The sequence below is a fragment of the Salvia hispanica genome, chromosome 4, assembly GCF_029641045.1.
Source record: "Salvia hispanica isolate PSC_SH4W2 chromosome 4, Shi_PSC_v1, whole genome shotgun sequence".
Taxonomy (NCBI): domain Eukaryota; kingdom Viridiplantae; phylum Streptophyta; class Magnoliopsida; order Lamiales; family Lamiaceae; genus Salvia; species Salvia hispanica.
In genome coordinates, this window is record NC_142695.1 from 46,333,318 (window position 1) to 46,351,523 (window position 18,206).

At 39.2% G+C, this 18,206-nt stretch overlaps 3 protein-coding genes across 4 annotated transcripts; 2 read left to right on the forward strand and 1 right to left on the reverse strand.

Moving 5' to 3' along the window:
- The first annotated feature begins 26 nt into the window (after nt 1-26).
- Nucleotides 27-11,670, forward strand: LOC125194143 (protein CHROMATIN REMODELING 4-like). Of its 2 annotated transcripts, XM_089056274.1 has the most exons (12): nt 27-663; nt 1,084-1,125; nt 1,194-1,427; nt 2,093-2,194; nt 2,278-3,030; nt 3,855-3,947; nt 4,061-6,823; nt 6,940-7,097; nt 7,956-8,070; nt 8,253-8,335; nt 8,867-9,503; nt 9,589-11,670. In XM_089056274.1, exons 3-12 carry the CDS (start codon nt 1,212-1,214, stop codon nt 11,458-11,460), a joined length of 6,792 nt encoding a protein of 2,263 aa, XP_088912400.1. In that variant the 5' UTR covers nt 27-663; nt 1,084-1,125; nt 1,194-1,211; the 3' UTR covers nt 11,461-11,670. The 2 variants fall into 2 exon arrangements, with proteins under 2 accessions (XP_088912400.1, XP_047948153.1); XM_048092196.2 differs by lacking the exon at nt 1,084-1,125 and having other exon boundaries at nt 9,589-11,621.
- Nucleotides 11,671-11,721: 51 nt separating this feature from the next.
- Nucleotides 11,722-13,402, forward strand: URED (urease accessory protein D). Its single transcript, XM_048092200.2, has 8 exons — nt 11,722-11,853; nt 11,933-11,998; nt 12,076-12,150; nt 12,225-12,269; nt 12,374-12,607; nt 12,683-12,765; nt 12,842-12,986; nt 13,072-13,402. The coding sequence occupies exons 1-8, from the start codon at nt 11,755-11,757 to the stop codon at nt 13,183-13,185; spliced, it is 861 nt and encodes a 286-aa protein (XP_047948157.1). The 5' UTR covers nt 11,722-11,754; the 3' UTR covers nt 13,186-13,402.
- Nucleotides 13,403-13,448: 46 nt separating this feature from the next.
- Nucleotides 13,449-17,703, reverse strand: LOC125194145 (phenylalanyl-tRNA synthetase class IIc family protein). Its single transcript, XM_048092199.2, has 10 exons — nt 17,423-17,703; nt 17,049-17,239; nt 15,867-16,073; nt 15,673-15,790; nt 14,974-15,050; nt 14,528-14,707; nt 14,406-14,450; nt 14,198-14,302; nt 13,760-13,873; nt 13,449-13,669 (listed from the first exon to the last, which is right to left on the reverse strand). The coding sequence occupies exons 1-10, from the start codon at nt 17,658-17,660 to the stop codon at nt 13,619-13,621; spliced, it is 1,326 nt and encodes a 441-aa protein (XP_047948156.1). The 5' UTR covers nt 17,661-17,703; the 3' UTR covers nt 13,449-13,618.
- Nucleotides 17,704-18,206: the final 503 nt, after the last annotated feature.

An 18,206-nucleotide genomic window follows, 5' to 3' on the forward strand; every position in this document is an offset into this window, starting at 1 on the left:
TTGGCAAGTAGCAAGTGAGGATTCTTCCAAAAATGGAAGCAAGATTCCATTTTTGGGCAATTAAATCTATGCAAAATTCGAATCAGCAAGTAGCAAGTGAGGATTCTTCCATAAAATGCAAACAAGATTTCTTTTTTGGGCAATTAAATCTAAGCAAAGTTGGAGCCGTTAAATCCAGAAGCATGTATATTCTGGAGCAGTAATTATGATCAAGGACTGCACTTGATGGTGGCTATAATTGCAACGACACATTGTCGTTGCTTTGATTCGAGAGAGAGAGAGAGAGAGAAGGCGCGCTAGAAGATTGAAGAATTGTAGTGAGGAGAAAAATGAGGAAGTGCGAGAGTGAGAGGAGAGAATTGGGAAGAGGAGAGAGCTACGTGTCGAGGCGCGAGTGGAGGAGGGGAAGGGGGCTCGGTTCCCACAGGTGCCAGTTTGTGTGTAACCCCCAAAGTCCTATTACCCCGGCGATTCCGTATTTGTTTTCTAGTCCTTCTCTCTCTACATTTCCCTTTCTCTCTCTCTCTATTTTTATTTCCAATTGTCTGCCCCTCTTTCTCTCTCCCCCTTATTCTCGTTCTCTCCTAGTCATATACCCTAACCCCCTTTTTGTGCTCCACTCCACCGTTCCCGCAATTCCCATCACTTCCTATTCCTCAAGAGGTAGGAAAGATTTGGTTTTCGTTAGTTTTTGGGAGTTTTTGATCCACGCCTGAGGTTTGGTGAATGCTTATTTCTTTCTTTCTTGGTACTGTTTTTTCGAGTCGAGTCTTTGCAATACCAGCTCAATATTGATTCTTTTACACTGTTGTATAATTTCCTGCAATATTAGCTGTTGCATGTAAGGCTTTACGCTTTGATTGATTTCTAGTTAAGATCAATTTTAGTTATAGGTGATTCCTATTAGGTAATGGGGGATTTGGTTTCTGCATTTAGGTTAGTTTTCATTAGTGTGGGATGATAAGGCTGTTTTAATCTCCCATAAATCAAATGCATTATTGAATATATGCAGATTTCGGTCATAGATTACCTCATATATTGTTTATTTTCTTCAAGATTGAACCATTTAAAGTCTTTTTGTAGGATTTTTTTGGAAATGATGTTGATAAGTTTCGATTGTTGCGTGTAAGTTTCATGCTTTTTAGTTCCATGTATAGTGTATACTCTCCAATAATTATGTTATTCCGCTGCAGAGTATAAATGTACTGGCAATGAAAGAAAATGGTTCAGAGAATAGTACCTTGCTTAATAGAGACTGGGTGTTGAAGCGCAAACGTAGGAAGCTACCATCCGGTACAGATAAGTCTTGTGACAGAGGGAAAATCTTCAGACCTGTAAAATTTTCATCCACTACTAGATTAAATAATGACCAGGAAGAGGACGATAATCTAGAGCAAAATTCAGGGAAGAGAAAAGGCAACGACGGGGTTAGTTGAATTTTCATTTCCTTCTTATTCTGTTTATACGTATTGTTTCCATAAGCAAACCCGTGAACCTGATTTGAAGTTAAGGAACTGAGAAAGTACTCTAATAGATGCACAAATCTTTTCTTGGCACAACTGTGCTTGCAAGATATTTTACTCCATGTGGTTTATTATTGCCTTTGGATATTTTTTCTACTAAATTTATCTGTTAGTTAGATGGATAGGAATTTTATTTATATTTATTAAAAATGGTTAAATGTAGGAGCAGAAGGCGCTAGAGGTTCATATTTCAAATAGAACTTGCCTAGTAATTGGTATGGCAATTAAAAAAATAAAGGGTAAGAGGCCAACATTAAACTCAACCCATTTCAATATTATACTTTATCAAATAACTTACTGAGCAATCTAGGACATAGTGTATGCCATTTAGACGAAGTTACATCATATTATTATTAAATATAAATGGGATGGTGCGGAGCATAAATACGTATCTTAAGCTCAGAAATTCAATCCATGAAACTTGTACTCTTCCCTTTTTTGCATTAGGGTTTCCGAGATTTATTGCCAATTGCGTGCAAATCATTAAGATATTACCACAATTTGGATAGTACAGTTGTGTAAAGACTTTTGAGCTAGATGTCAGATGCATCTTTGTTTTTATTGTACAGTATTATTACGAGTGTGTGGTCTGTGAGCTTGGTGGAAAGTTGCTATGTTGTGATAGCTGTCCCCGTACATATCATCTTGAATGTTTGGATCCCGCTTTGAAGGTATGTTATTGAATGACTCATTTCCAAAGATTTTTAATCCTTTACTTCTTTATTTGCTTCATTTATTACTTTGAATTCTGTAGCGCATTCCAACTGGTAGATGGGAATGTCCAACCTGCCTTCAGCAACATTCTTGTGCAGAGAGCATGAATAATATGGATCCTGTTTCGAAACGCGCACGGACAAAATTAATTATTCGTAGATCAAAGACTGAGGCTGAATCATCTTCAACTGACAAGGTAGCCAAGACATTTGATGCTCCCATTCTTCGGAAGAAAAGGAATTCAGATAAAGGAAAATCTCCTGCATCTCGCCAGAGCCGAACAACTAAGAAGTTGGATGCTTCCTCCAATCATTTAGTTCAGTTAAATCCAGTTCAAGATGTCTCTGTGGATGCTAGTTTATCTCATGATGTTAATGAAAAAGAGCAAGATTCTCATGCACTTGTACAAGCACAGAACAGGAAGGCTCCCATTACAGGATCATTGTCAAGGAAAAAGAAATCAAAAGCTAATGCAGATTTTACTGACGTAAATCCCAAGGCATCTCCTGAAAAGTTTTCACCCGGAAGGGAACCTGTTCTTTCACTGGAAGCTTCTAGCCCAGCAGCAAGAAAAAGAAAACAAAAATCGTGTTCCAACAATAATGAAAAGAGGCTTAAGATGATTAAGGGCAAATCTGGTTCTGAACCTTCTAAAAAAGGACTAATCAAAGTCAGTGTTCGACGTTCAGGCACTTCAAAATCAAAGGGAAAATTTAAGATAGCTGGTGAAGATACTTCCGCAACTAAGAAGAATATTAAAGCATCTACGGCTGGTGTTCTTCCAAAGGATGAGGTCTTTTTCTTTCTTTAATCATGATTTCCTCTCACTAAAAATCTAGATATGACATCCTTTATTCTTCATCATATTTCATGCTGAAACTTGTACATTTAGAATGAGTATAAAACCATATGAATGTTACTTGAAAGCCTTGTTGTCGAACAGGGCGTGAAGAATAAATGAACAACACGAAACATTGAGTTCTCTGTTCAATACTCTAATCACGAGTGTATATATTCAAACTAGAAAACCACCTTTTAAATGCAGGGATAGTAGTGTATATTTACAATTTTTTTTCTCATTATTTTAACTCCTCAAAATAATGCCAGATGCTTGAAAATATACTATAATGAAGATACATGAACCAGTTGTTAAAAAGGAAAAAAATCTGATTTGAGAAAACTGAGGTTATACCTAACGTGATTGTTTTTGTTTACCTTTAAGAGCTTGGTAAAACAATGACAGTTCAATGTGGCGTGGGAGTCCGATGATTAGCAGTAAGCAAACTCAGGTGGCAGACTTGCACTTTGAGCTGATTCTTTCCACAAAAAATGTATTATATCAAGCATTTTACAGCGGAGATATGATGTGCACTTTATTACATATGTTCATTGCATATTAGGGCTTGTTCACAAAATCCCTTTCTCCTCTGCATTTTACCTTGCCTGTCAGCTTGGTGTTGTTGCTACACTCAATGTGTCTCTAAATATTATGATGCATCTTGTTGTCCTGGATGTAAATGGTTTCTTTTGATTTACCCACAAGTGTTATATATGCTGCATGCAGTTAGGGTGTTTCATCACTAATGATTAATATATTATATGATTCTTTTGATGCAGGACGTTACTGAAGATGCAGCACATAATTCACTCGAAGCACAAGTTGCTGTAAAAGTGAATGTTGAACAAGAGATTGGTACTGCACTACATCAGGTTCGAATGTCCTGTACATCATTCAATTAGTCTTGTAGCAAACGAATTTGATATTTCATAGATGCCTGACTGCCATTTTATCTCCAAGTTTTCTTATTATTTTATGATACCAGGTTGATCGTGTAATTGGTTGTCGAGTTCGTGGTGATAACATTGATCCCGGTTGTAATGTGGTGGTCAATGCTGGTGAATCTCCTTCAACAGATTCTTTGGTTGCAGAAGATGTGAATAAATCGGAAGAAAATTTTAGCTTCCAAAGGCCTTTGGAGGGAGGAGACTTAGCCGAGGATCTTCAGGATGCTGCAAATTGTTCTGATGAAGGGAGGAAGACAGAAAATAGTATGAATAAAGATAAGCTACAAGTATACAAAAGGTCAGCAACCAAAGAATATAAAGAAAAAAGTGTCATGGATTCCATAAGTGGAGAAATTGAAGGTTCTGATTCCTTGGTACCAGAAAACAAATGTCAAGATGGCAATATCTCATGCACCGATACAGCAGAAACTTCCAAGAAGGTCCTAGAAGATGAGAAGACTGATATGGTGTTAGACACTTGTCCAAGTAATGATGAAGATAGTGACAGTCAAAATCCTAGGATTTTAAAGGATTGTCAGACTGATGATGCCTCTGATGATAATGGTGGCAAAAAAGAGGTTGAAAAGAGCATGAGGAAGAACTGTGTTCAGAAAAGGAAACTTGTAGAGTCTTGTTTAACCGTCTCGTATGAGTTTCTGGTCAAGTGGGTTGGCAAATCTCATGTCCACGACACTTGGATTCCTGAATCTGAACTGAAAGTTCTAGCTAAGCGGAAACTGGAGAATTACAAGGCAAAGTATGGAACAGCCACAATGAACTTATGCAAGGAACAATGGAAGAAACCCCAAAGACTAATTGCTACAAGGTCCTCGGCAGATGGTGCAACTGAAGCATATGTAAAGTGGACATGTCTTCCTTATGATGAATGCACTTGGGAAAGACTGGATGACCCCATCATTGCAAAGTCAAGTCACTTGATTGATTTGTTCTTCAGGTTTGAAAGAAAAACGTTGGAGAATGATGCTACAAAGCTTGACTCTAAGCAAAGGAGGGGTGATCTACAAATAAATGAGGTCATTAATCTCACAGAACAGCCTAAAGAGTTGGTTGGAGGTTCTTTATTCCCACATCAGTTGGAAGCATTGAATTGGCTGCGCAAAAGTTGGCATAAATCAAGAAATGTGATACTTGCTGATGAAATGGGGCTTGGGAAGACCGTGTCGGCCTGTGCCTTCTTATCATCGCTGTATTTTGAGTTTAACGCTACACTTCCTTGTCTGGTCTTGGTACCTCTGTCTACAATGCCCAACTGGATGTCAGAATTTGCTCTCTGGGCGCCTGAGCTCAATGTTGTGGAATATCATGGTAACACAAAGGCAAGAGCCATTATACGTCAATATGAATGGCATGCTTGCAATCCTGCTGGATCAAATGAGAAGTCTTCTTCGTTCAAATTCAATGTTCTTTTGACTACTTATGAAATGGTTCTATGTGATTCCTCGTACCTACGTGGAGTTCCTTGGGAAGTTCTTGTGGTTGATGAGGGTCACCGACTAAAAAATTCTAGCAGTAAGCTGTTTGGTTTGTTGAATACGTTTTCCTTCCAGCATCGAGTACTGTTGACTGGTACTCCGCTTCAGAACAACATTGGGGAGATGTACAATCTGTTGAACTTTTTGCAGCAGGATGCATTTCCTTCACTTGCTTTATTTGAGGAGAAATTCAATGATCTAACAACTGCAGAGAAGGTGGAGGAATTGAAGAAACTCGTAGCTCCACATATGCTTCGGAGACTGAAAAAGGATGCTATGCAGAATATTCCCCCCAAGATAGAACGAGTGGTCCCTGTTGAGTTGTCATCTATTCAGGCAGAATATTATCGTGCTATGCTTACTAAGAATTACCAGATATTACGTAACATAGGGAAAGGCGCTCCTCAGCAATCAATGCTGAATATCGTTATGCAGTTAAGGAAGGTGTGCAATCATCCTTATCTCATGCCAGGCACTGAACCTGAATCCGGATCAGTGGAATTTCTTCATGAAATGAGAATAAAAGCATCTGCTAAGCTGACTCTGCTGCATTCTATGCTTAAACTATTACACAAAGAAGGCCACAGAGTTCTTATCTTTTCACAGATGACGAAATTGCTTGATATCCTTGAGGACTATTTGACTATAGAATTTGGACCTAGGACATATGAGAGGGTTGATGGCTCTGTTTCTGTGACTGAACGACAAGCTGCAATTGCACGTTTTAACCAAGACAGAACTCGATTTGTGTTCCTGTTATCAACACGGTCTTGTGGCCTTGGCATCAACTTGGCAACTGCTGATACTGTAGTTATATATGATTCGGACTTCAATCCACATGCAGATATCCAGGCTATGAATCGAGCACATAGAATAGGACAGTCCAAAAGACTTCTTGTTTACAGGCTTGTTGTGCGTGCAAGTGTTGAAGAGCGTATCTTGCAGCTTGCAAAGAAAAAGCTGATGCTTGACCAACTCTTCGTCAACAAATCTGGATCTCAGAAGGAGGTGGAAGACATCCTAAAGTGGGGCACAGAAGAACTTTTTGGTGATTCACCTTCCATGGCTGGAAAAGATGGTGAAACGAACAACAATAAAGATGAAGCACCTGCAGAGGTAGAACCAAGTAGTAGGAGGAGAACTGGTGGCCTTGGGGATGTATACAAAGACAAATGTGCTGATGGCAGTAGTAAGGTTGTATGGGATGAAAATGCCATTCTGAAACTGCTGGACCGTTCAAACCTTCAGTCTGGTTCACCAGAAAATGCCGAATCCGGATTAGAGAATGACATGCTTGGTTCAGTGAAGGTGTAAACCAGCTCCCTGTTTCATAAACCCTTTTACAGAGTTCCTTCCTTTGTCACTTCTATCTGCATTCTGCACTAGCTGTCTTTTTCCTCACACTTTCTATTTCTTTTATTCAGTCAATAGAATGGAATGATGAGCCTGTAGAAGAACAAGCTGGAACAGTAGCAGACCCTTCGGCAATCAATGATGCAAGTGAACATAGGTTTGAAAAGAAAGTTGACAATTTGGTCATCATTAATGAGGAAAATGAATGGGACAAGCTTCTGCGAGTTAGGTAAGGAATTCAATCTTATAGTATGTTTCATTAGTCATTATGTAGCCATATGGTATCCACCATCTGCTACTTCTCTTTGCCCAGGGACGGATCCAGCATGTATCAAGAAGGGGCAAATGCCCCTCCTCCATTTTCCTCACATATATATAATTTATATAATATAAAATTTATATAGTTTAATTTCACTAATTGCCCCATCTAAAATACTTGAATTTTGCCTATGTATATTTTTGCCCCTCCCAGTATAAATTCCTGGCTCCGTCCCTGTCTGTGCCACATCTAATACTTTGTCAATCAGTTTATTAATGAGAAAGATTTATGTGGGAAGGACCTTAAAGTTAAGTTAGTGGAACCTTATTTATGAAAATCTTCATGATATAAAATACTCCCTCCGTCCCACAATAGGAGTCACATTTGGTGTGGGCATGGGTTTTAAGAAATGTAAAGAATAGTGGGTTGGAATAGTTAGTGGAATATAAGGTCCACTTTTTTATATTGGTTTTATAATAGAATCTGAGTGGAGTGAGCTAGTGGAATGTGGACCTACTTACCATTTATGGTAAAAGTGAAATGTGACTCTTATTGTGGGATGCACCGAATGGCATAATGTGACTCTTATTGTGGGACGGAGGGAGTAATAAATTGGACTTGAATTCTTGAAATCATTTCAGAATTAACCTGAAGAAGGTATGCAGCCATGACAAATAACAAAAGAAAAATGCTTACCTCAAAATGTTTAAGCATTCGCCCATCCTGCAAATTAACCTCCCACTTATTAATCTTTCACAACTTAAGCACTGCAGATACCTCTTAGCCCCCTGCAGATAATTGCTAGATAATTGCTTTCTGTTTTTTTAGATGGGAGAAATATCAGAATGAGGAGGAAGCAGCTCTTGGTCGTGGGAAACGCCTAAGAAAAGCTGTTTCTTACAGGGAGGCATACGTAGCTCATACTACTGAAGCACCGCATGAAGTATTACTATTACCTCTCTCACTCTCTCTGCTAGTTGAACTTAGCTTTATGTTCAGTGAATGGGCATGCATACTATAATATACTACAGCTTGGTAGCTTGAAATATATTTGGTAGTTTTTAGTGAGTGTTAAATTTGTTACATTTGGAATAGTCTAGTAAATGTCATTCTATGGCATGATAGAGTGGAGCTGAAGAGGAACCAGAGCGTGAACCAGAGCCTGAACGTGAGTACACTCCAGCAGGACGGGCTCTAAAAGAAAAATTGTAAGTTTCATTTTAAGAAGTCAATCTTTGTTTCTTATCACTGTTTATCCTAGCGCTCGTGTTTAATTCTTTCATCACATGTAATTCTAGGGCTTCTTAGTTTATGCAAATAAGTTGTCTTTGTTTCCTACTGTGTTTCTTCAAGGAATGATATAAAAAAGTATATATTTGACCACTGAATTATTGGTGTGTCACAGTAAAAATTTATCCTCAGGAGTCAAACTGCTGGCATTTTATTGCAGGACTATTATGCACAGTAAGAAAGCATCATAAATAGATCTAAACATCTAATGATTTTGATCATTCAATTGAAACCTCTCATGACAACATAACAGATGTCGTGCTTGTTTGTCTACACATGCAATGCACAGGAATTGCACAAGCTCCAATTGCTATTTGTAGGACTAAATGGCCGTTGTGAAGTCAAATACAAAATTCTTTTCTGAATTATCCTGATTAAAAACAGAGTCCTTATTTTGCTCAAGGTCAGTGGAGAATTGTATAAATCTGATACATTCATTGTTTCACCAGTGCCAAACTTCGTGCGAGACAAAAGGAAAGATTAGCCAGAAGGGATGATGTGACTGAATCTTTAACTCCAGTTCAGAGACCCGACGGTCTAGTCTTAATTCCTAATGTTCATGAAGACAATCAAACGGCTGTTGAATCTCGAAGTGCTGAAGAAAAACCTACAGTTAATGTGGAAGACAATAATCACGATCAACCGGTAGGACGCAACAGCATGACCGACTCAGCCTTAAGATTGGGAAGGATGCCAAAGCCAAACTTTAATTTCCCTATGGATCTTCCTGCAATGTCTACCGGACGGCGTCTTCCAGAACTGCCCTGGAATTATGATCAGTGGCAGGGCACTAGCTCTATAGAGGCTATGCGCAACAATTTGCTGCCAGTGGTAGGACTATGTGCGCCTAATGCTCCAAAAAATATGGAGATGCTGCACAGGAAAGTCCCAAGACCTTACCGACAAGCCAAGCAAGGGGTTGGACTAGATTTTCCCTTACCTGCTTCCTGTTCTGCCTCTGGCCCGTCAAATGAAATCAGTGGCAAAAGTAATGAGGTAGCTCAGTATATGTTGCCTGATCTTTTACCTGGAACTTCTCAAGCCCCAAGCAAGAGTGATGTCCCAAAATATCCATCATTTACTCCAGTAAGTAACTATCTATACGTCTGCCTTGTGACTCATGTTTAGACTTATATATTGAAATTTCATCCGAGTTTTGTCTTTTCTGCAGCATTCTCTGAATATCCGTAAAGGTAAGGGAACTATGGAGAACTCAGGGACTGCTGGTGGTACATTCTCTGAATTTCAAGAAAAGATGCTACTGCCCAAACTGCCTTTTGATGAGAAGTTGCTGCCTAGATATTCAATTCCGGGTGCAAACTTGCTGAGTGCAGCTCCTGATATGTTTCCAAGCTTATCATTGGGATCAAGAGTTGCTGAATCATCTGAAGCTGCCCATAATAATCTTCCAATGCTGCCCTTTTTGCCCAATCTCAAATTCCCACCAGATCCATCGAAGTATAACCAACAAGAACAGGACATGCCTCCAGCATTAGGCCCAAGCCAGATGAAACCTCCATTCCCGTCTTTTCCTGAAACCCATAGGAAGGTTCTAGAAAACCTTATTCTGAGAACTGGAGCTGGATCAAACAGCCTGCTTAAAAAGAAATCGAAGTCAGATATCTGGTCCGAGGATGAGCTTGATTATCTTTGGATAGGCGTTCGTAGGCATGGAAGGGGCAATTGGGAATCTATGATACAGGATCCAAGGTTGAGGTTTTCAAAGTATAAAACCGCTGAGGATTTGGCAGCAAGGTGGGAAGAAGAGCAACTGAAGATCCTGGATGGGCCAGGACTTCCTGCACCGAAACTGCCTGTACCTTCTAGGTCTTCCAATCCTCCTCTTTCTGGGATTTCTGATGCGATGATGGCACGGGCAATGCACGGAGCTTGCTCAGATGGAATGGTAGCACGAACATTGCACGGTACAAAATTCAATGGGCCAATGAAGTTTCATTCACACTTAACGGACATGAGATTGGGCCTTACTGGTCCACCATCCGCTGCACCACATGTAGAACCATCGGATGGACCGCGTGTGAATTGGCTGTTGCCCTATGAATTTTTCGCAGGAAACATTGAAAGACCGTTTGGGTCCACTGGTGCTCCTATGGAGTCGCCGTTTCTTCTAAACTCACTAGGCACTAATTGCTTGGATTCTATTGCAATGCAGCAAAGGCTGAAGCAAAGGGATGCAGCTGGTTTGGGCATAGTGCCTGGCCTTAATAACGCAGGAAGCACTGACCCGGCGTGTTCTAATCCAGTTCTTGATCATAACAACATTCAAAACCTTTCCAAGTCTAAAGGAAAGGAAGAGGCTGCTGGATTTGCATCTCTGAAAAGAAAACTGCCTCATTGGCTTCAAGAAGCAGTGAATGCTCCCGCTAAATCACCAGAGCCTGAGTTGCCTCCTACTTTATCCGCTATAGCACAATCAGTTCGCGTTTTATATGGTGAAGGCTCATCCCAGATTCCTCCGTTTCTTGTTCCTGGACCTCCCCCACCTAAGCCTAAGGATCCTTTGCTCAGATTAAAGAAGAAGAAAAAGAAGAAGTCACATGGACCTAGAGAAGATGTTGCCTCGACCTCCACAGCTCAAGGGACTTCAGGTTCTGGTTTCCCCATGATTGAGGTCGATGCGTGCATGCCTGGGCTCAGTATAGAAACAAGTCAGCCATCTTCATCTGCACCAGTTTCTCCTAAGACTTGCATTGCAGGACTGTCACCTTCTCCTGAAGCTCTTGAATTGGTTGCTACCTGTGAGCCTCAGAAAAAACAAACCGAACGCATGGAACCCGAGGTAGATACTGTTGCTAGGGAAGAAGAATCAGATCATCCAGTTGAAAATGTGGAAGAGAAAGCAAAAGAGGGTTCGCCTGGTTTGGAAGAGCCTGCAGGAAGTGGAGATTCAAGCAAAGCCCGTTCGCAATTGCAGTTGCTAGCGGACGATGGGAAGGAGTACGTATCTTCAGAAGAGACATTATCAGATCATCCTGATGGCTGCGATGAAGCGAAGATTATGGGTCCCTTGTCTAGATACTGATCATTTTTGCAGTGCAGATTCTGATTCTAGTGTAATTTAGAGAATATTGGTGGTATTTAATGTAGAGTTTTCTTGTAAGATAGAAAAGAAAGGTAGTGTAGTGGCGTTATAGTGTTATATTCCAATATTCATCATTAATCTAGCTCTAGCAGACTTCACTATTTGTTCGATACGATTGCAGATTACAAAAAAAAATATGTTCTCTTCTCATTTCATCTGAATAGGAGTACTAATAAAATATTGTTTCCTGTATAAAACCCTCACACAAGGGTATGTGCTGAGGAGAGAGAGAGGATGGAGAGAGGAAAGTTGATTGTGGAGAAGGTACAAGGGAAGTCCACTCTAACTCGCTGCTTCTCCAAGTACCCCATGAAATTCATCGTCCCCAATAAGGTCGCTTTTTTTTTTTTTTCAATTTCGTTTCAATCAAAAATCACATCTCCATTTTAAAAAATCGTTATCTTGTCAACAGGTGGGCTCCTCCCAAACCGATGTAGTCTGGATTTACACCATCACCTACGGCGGCGGCATCGTTTCTGTACACACACTCTCTCTCTCTCTGAATTGAATTGAATTGAATTGAATCCAAATCCAGTTAATACGATTTGAATGTAGGGCGATTCGATTGCTTTTGATTTTACGGTGGCGGATTCCTGTATTGCAGTTTTGACAACTCAATCTTCTACAAAGGTGCGATCTTCTCACTCAATTCCTCGTCTCTGATTTCTCAGATCACATTCAAAAGTAGAAATTATGTTATGCAGGTTTACAAGTCTATTGCCTCCAAATGTTCTCAACAGCTGCTGGAGGTAATAAGATTACTCAAATTCACACTCACTTGCTTCTTCATGTCAAATTCATAATTGCTCTTGTTATTATTATTGTTTTTTTTTTTTTTTTTTTTTTGCAGTAGGCGAGCATTGGGCGAGATGCTCTGTTGGTGGTGATACCCGATCCAGTAACTTGCTTCTCCACTGCAAGATATTCTCAGACACAGAACTTCACACTTGCGACTGATTCGAGCTTGCTCTTGGTAGACTGGATAACTAGTGGCCGCCATGAAAGAGGCGAAAAATGGGCATTTTCTTACTACAAAAGCACTAATCGCATTCTTCTACAAGACGGTGAACCTGTATTTCTTGACACGGTATCTCTTCATACTCTTTCCTTTGATGGAAATTGAATAGGGAGTATTGTTTATTGATCGGGATTCTGATGCCAGACATTGTTAGAGCAACCAACTCATGGAGCTATTAGTGATCGCATGAAAGATTACCAAGCAATAGCCATGATTGTGCTTTTGGGGTAAAGGAGAAATCACCATCATCTATTATTTGTCTCTCACAAGTTATAGTATACTTACTAATGTACATTTTATTAGGCCTAAGTTGCAGCAAATTCAGAAGCAAACTGAGGAAGATGTCAAGAAGATAATGTCTCAGCAGTTCCACTTTCCTTCGAGTAGTTCCTCTAAACCAGACATGAAGCCAACTTTTGTTGCCTCTTGCAGTAGGTTTGGTCCTAAGGTGCATCTTCGCTCTAGCTTTTGTATATGACATATAAAGCGACTATGTGATAAAAATGAGTTTCTGTTTGGTGATGGCGTGACAGGGGATGGGAGTCGTGGTTCGTGTTGCATCCATGACGACTGAAGCCATTTACAGCTTCCTGCAACATCAGTTGGCATCTATGGAAGAGCTGCTCGGAGCTCCCCCATACCGCTAGCCAAATTACCTACTTTTCTGTCGTTTTTTTGTCCAACAAGGGTGTAACAAGCAAGCTTGTTCGGTGTTTGAGATGAGTTCGGTTTTGTTGTATTTAGTCGAGTTGGTAGACATGCTGACACGAGAATAAAATTTGTAACCATGACTCGCATCTTACCAAAATTGTGTTGAACATGTTTAATTTTGTGTTTCTGAAATGCACGAAAATCATTCTTGTACATCATATGCAAGATGGTTATGCTGTTGAGGGAGAGGCTAAATTGCTAAAACCCCAAAACAACAAACTTCAATCACCAAAGTCATAACAAAAATGTGTGTAGCAAAAATGCTGGTCAACAGAAAAGTTGCATGAAATTTATTACCTTGTATAGCTGGTTCTGTCAGCCCAAGCTATAAAAGATGCATATACAAGTATCTTAAACAAAACAAAATGCTCATCTAAGAACAACTTTCAACTTGGTCTCCACTTGCTCCCGCACTTTCCACTGCATCACAATTTTCACACAATTTACAATTTTCAGTAGCTGATGATATGGTAGTATAAGATTTTGAACGATTGTATTACAAAATGTTACCTGTAAATCGTTGATCTCCTCATCAGTAAGTGACCGTTCCATTGACCTATAAGCAATCCTGTAGCAATGGCTCGTCATTCCTTTCTTGTTGGTGAAGTTGTCGATCAATTTCACCTGCCAAAAACTACACACTCAGTATTGCCTCACTAATATTGGTAGGCTTGTCAAAGGAAACATGGAGTTCAAACAGCATTTCCCCTTAGTGCCTTCATGTGTAGGATTGTTTGATTAGAATGCATGCTTAGGAAGAAGCTTTATAAATATAATTCTCCCCAAGCGTCATATTTTCTAAAAAAGGTAAGAGCATTTGCGGAAACGGGTTGAAAGTGCATTAGGAATCATGATTACAACAAGTTGAACCCCGAAGTGTTGACAACCTCAAACATGAGCAGTCATTATTACAGTTAAGTGGTCTTTTCAAAATAAAACTGAACATACCTCCTCAACAAGATCTCCAGCAATACCTCTAACAACTTCACACAGGTTGTTTTCAGTAAATGAATCACTGATCCAGAAACTCATATCCTTATAACATGGAGGAAACTGCAAAATTGGTTTAAAAGAGTTGTCTATAACCTTTTTAATCAATGTAATAAGCTAAGTGAATGTAAATTGATGATAATTCTCAGTAATGACAAAGGCATACCTTTGAAAATGGCTTAAACTTAACACCAAGTTGGCCCTTGGAGAACTACAAAATAAGAAACTGATTTTAAATATTGAAGAATTGATGAAAACTAAGCGAAAAGTATTCAAAAGATTATATACTTGTGAAGTAAATCGCTCATCAGTAGTCCAGAAAAGACGGATATCTGGAATGTCAAATAAAACCATAGCTAAGCGCTCCAGTCCAAGCCCAAAAGCCCAAGCAACATTGTCAGTCCTTCCGTTTCTTCGCAGTATGTCTTGCTCCATCACTCCACAACCCAACACTTCCAGCCATTGTTCCTGAACACTTAAAACAAAATCAGTAGAAATTCATTATAAAGAAAACAAATGAAGAACTGGTTCATTGCTATAACTACCTAAAAGCAAACAAGGCAGTACATAGGTCAAAGCTTCTATTTTATATTTTATGGACAAGTAGAAATTATGTGTCTTATCAGTAACAACCTGCAAAAGACTTTAAAACTCTACTAAACAGATGAAGAAAAACAAGATGTATCCAGGGTTATATTGTTTTTATAATATTTATAATACAGATAAAAGAATACCTGAAAGTATATTTCCAGTTCAAATGAGGGATTGGTGAAGGGAAAATATGTGTCAATCCAACGCATTTCCACACCGCCTGAAAAGATCTTCAAAATCAATGGCTGGGATATTGACTCAGCAAGCCATCATCGCTTTTAAATAAGTTTCAACTTTGAGGAAATTAAGTTAGCTGGTGCACCAAAAATTTATTAATCAGTTAAGAACTGTGATATGATTATACGAAACATAATTTTCTAAGATATGAAGGAGTATCACCAACAACACTTTGCATGTAACTCTGCATCTCTCGCAGCAAAAGGCAGTTAATGCATCTGTCCATTCAGTTCAATGTTGTCACACATGCACCTGACAACAAGATCCTTCACATACATTTCCTTTTCTATGCGTGCAAGAATCACGCAGTGGATGCATTTGATTTTAAACACTAAAACTTGTGTGAGACCGTCATGCCAGCCTAATGATTCACAATATGGTATTACTATCCAGATCAAACACAGTATTTAGTGCCATATTTTCCATTTTATTGGTGTTTGGTTGTGTTAGGATCCGAGTACGGGTAGGTCGTGCGAAATCTTGACCCAAACAGTCTTACACAAGACTCCCCCAATTCCAGATATTGTGAATGAACAGACTAATAAGGCTCATGATATCTTTTGTTGAGAAATAAAGATGGGGGACTTATTTCAGTCCAACCGTACCAAATAAATGTTGTGCCAAACCCTCAAGACATTTCTTAAGATCCTCAGCTGCAAATTGTGTGCCATCTTTCCCAGATCCCTCCCAGTCAGCTGGATTGAATACCCGTACACCTTCCATCTGAATGTTAAGCATAAAAAGTGCCTTCACTACTATACCAGATTTCCAGAGTCACAAATTATCCACAATTGCAAACCTGATGGAATACAGGGTAGTGGGTAGCGTCTATTGAATCTCTGCGGTAAACATCTCCCATGACAAGGAAATGAGTGTGTCCTTCCCTCAGTAACTCAGCTTGATGTGCACTTGTATGGCACCTCAAGACAGTTTGAGAGTCTATATAATATGTGTCATTGTAACTCCTGCTTACATGATCAGCAGGCACCAACACATCATCAAAGTTCTGCAAGCACACAAATACATCTTTTAAATGCATCAACCAGGATTGGTGCAGGCAAAAGTCTAATTGCATCACACGACTTTTTTGAGAAAGGCTGAAGACAAGAATGCAATAATCTTTTGGATTCAAGATGGTGAATTATCTGCCAATATCTAAGAGAAACCCAAGCTATTGTCTTGATGTAGGAAAAATTTAACGTCTTCTCACTAGGTTGTAGATTAAGCCCTGTAGGTAAGATAAGAATACGATAATCTGCAGGATTCAAGATGGTGAATTACTGCCAATATCTAAGAGACCCCCCAAGCTATTGTCTTGATGTAGGAAATTAATTTAACATCTTCTCATTAGGTCGCAAGAATAAGCCCTGGAGGTAAGACCAGCTAGCAAACGGAAAGATTAGGATCTTGTGTCTAAATACCAATTAGGTGAATCGTTCAGTATTTAAAGGAACATGTTAATTGTCCAATCTGGCAACTTTGATCCAGCTTCCCATCAAATCAGTTTCCAAAGTTTGACTACGGATATGCTGATCATTTTGATGCTGTATGTGACTACTCATCATATTATTCTAACAATTACAAGTTGCATGAAGATTTAGGTCCCTAATTTGTAATCCACTCGTGAAACATTAATATTTTGTAGGCTAACTTTTTAGCATAACTGAGCATCAACATTTAGGCTTAGTTGATCTTGTGGGCAAGCACATGGAACTATATTATAGAAAGCACCTCAAAACAAATTCCTTGCCAGCCAAAGGCAACTTGCTAAGAGCATCATGCTCGACCTTTCTTATAGTGGTTCATATGTAAAGTACGGGATTAGCATCAATTGTCATCCAACATTGAAAGCAAGAAGAGAGTATACATGCTCCAAACGACATGATGAAATTCAACAGAAGAATTAGACTGGATGTGTAAAGACACGGTAGTCAAAACTCAGATATAAACTAGCAATCAGTCAATCAAGAAAAAACCCTACCGCTTTCACAGAGACTATTGGACATAAATCGTCGAACTTGGTAAATTTGTTGGGGTAGGTGGTGTCAAAATAATCGAAAATTGCATTCTTGAGTATGCCGAGTGGATGATTATTCCTCCTATGCAGCTGCAATCCAAGCTTTGAGAAAATGGAATCAGGAACATTGTTCGTCGGATCATCCTTCACAATTTCTGCACATTTATAAGTTTAATTATCAAAATTAAAATAATAACATAAGGGAATCGCTTGTTTGCATTAGGATTCCTTAGAACAATCTGAATACACAGCTAGAAATAATCAATATCATCCTCACTATTTCAAAAATTGAAGCTGAGATTGCGTGTGAAAAGTAAAATGTAAGGTGTGAAGTTTACCATCCCTGGCAACTTTGACCCCGCCGAGTTCGAGAAGCGTGGCGGCAACGGGTTGTCTGGACTTCTTATGCGCGTGAAGTACATCCGAAGAAAGAGTGGCGGAGGAGGTGGAGAAAGGCGATAGGTGGAGAGAAAAGGCTAGGACTCTGCTGCGGCGGAGGAAAATAGAGTTCTTCAATAAGGTAGCGGAGTGGACCAATGAAAATGAAGACGCCATGGAAGCTCTGTAAGCTCCCATCCAAGCTTTCTCGGCTGTGGACTGTGGTGAACGACTCGATTTGTTTGGATAAGCAATTCATTAGTGGGCCGTTTACTTGAAATATTGGGCCGTCACAGTCGGATGTGATTAATTATTCATAATCTTGAGAGGATAATAATGCAAATTTTATTAAATTTATAAATTTTACATGAATTCTAAAATGAAACCATTAAAAAGTTACTCCCTCCGTCCGCCATTAAATATCTCATTTTTTGTTTTTTTGTCCGTCCTCTAATAAATATCTCATTTCACTTAAACTATATTGGTAAATGGACCCTACATTCCACTAACTCATTCTACTCACATTTTAATATAAAATTAATATATAAAAATAGATCACACGTTGCACTAACTTTTCTACTCACTTTTCTATATACAGTCAAACAATTTCTTAAGACCCGTGTCGATCAAATATGGAATATATAATCATGGATTAGGGAGAAGTATTTTGTTTTTTTTGCAATTATAACATCGATAAGTTTTCATTCATTGAAGTAGATCGTTTCATCGGTAAAACAATGGTAT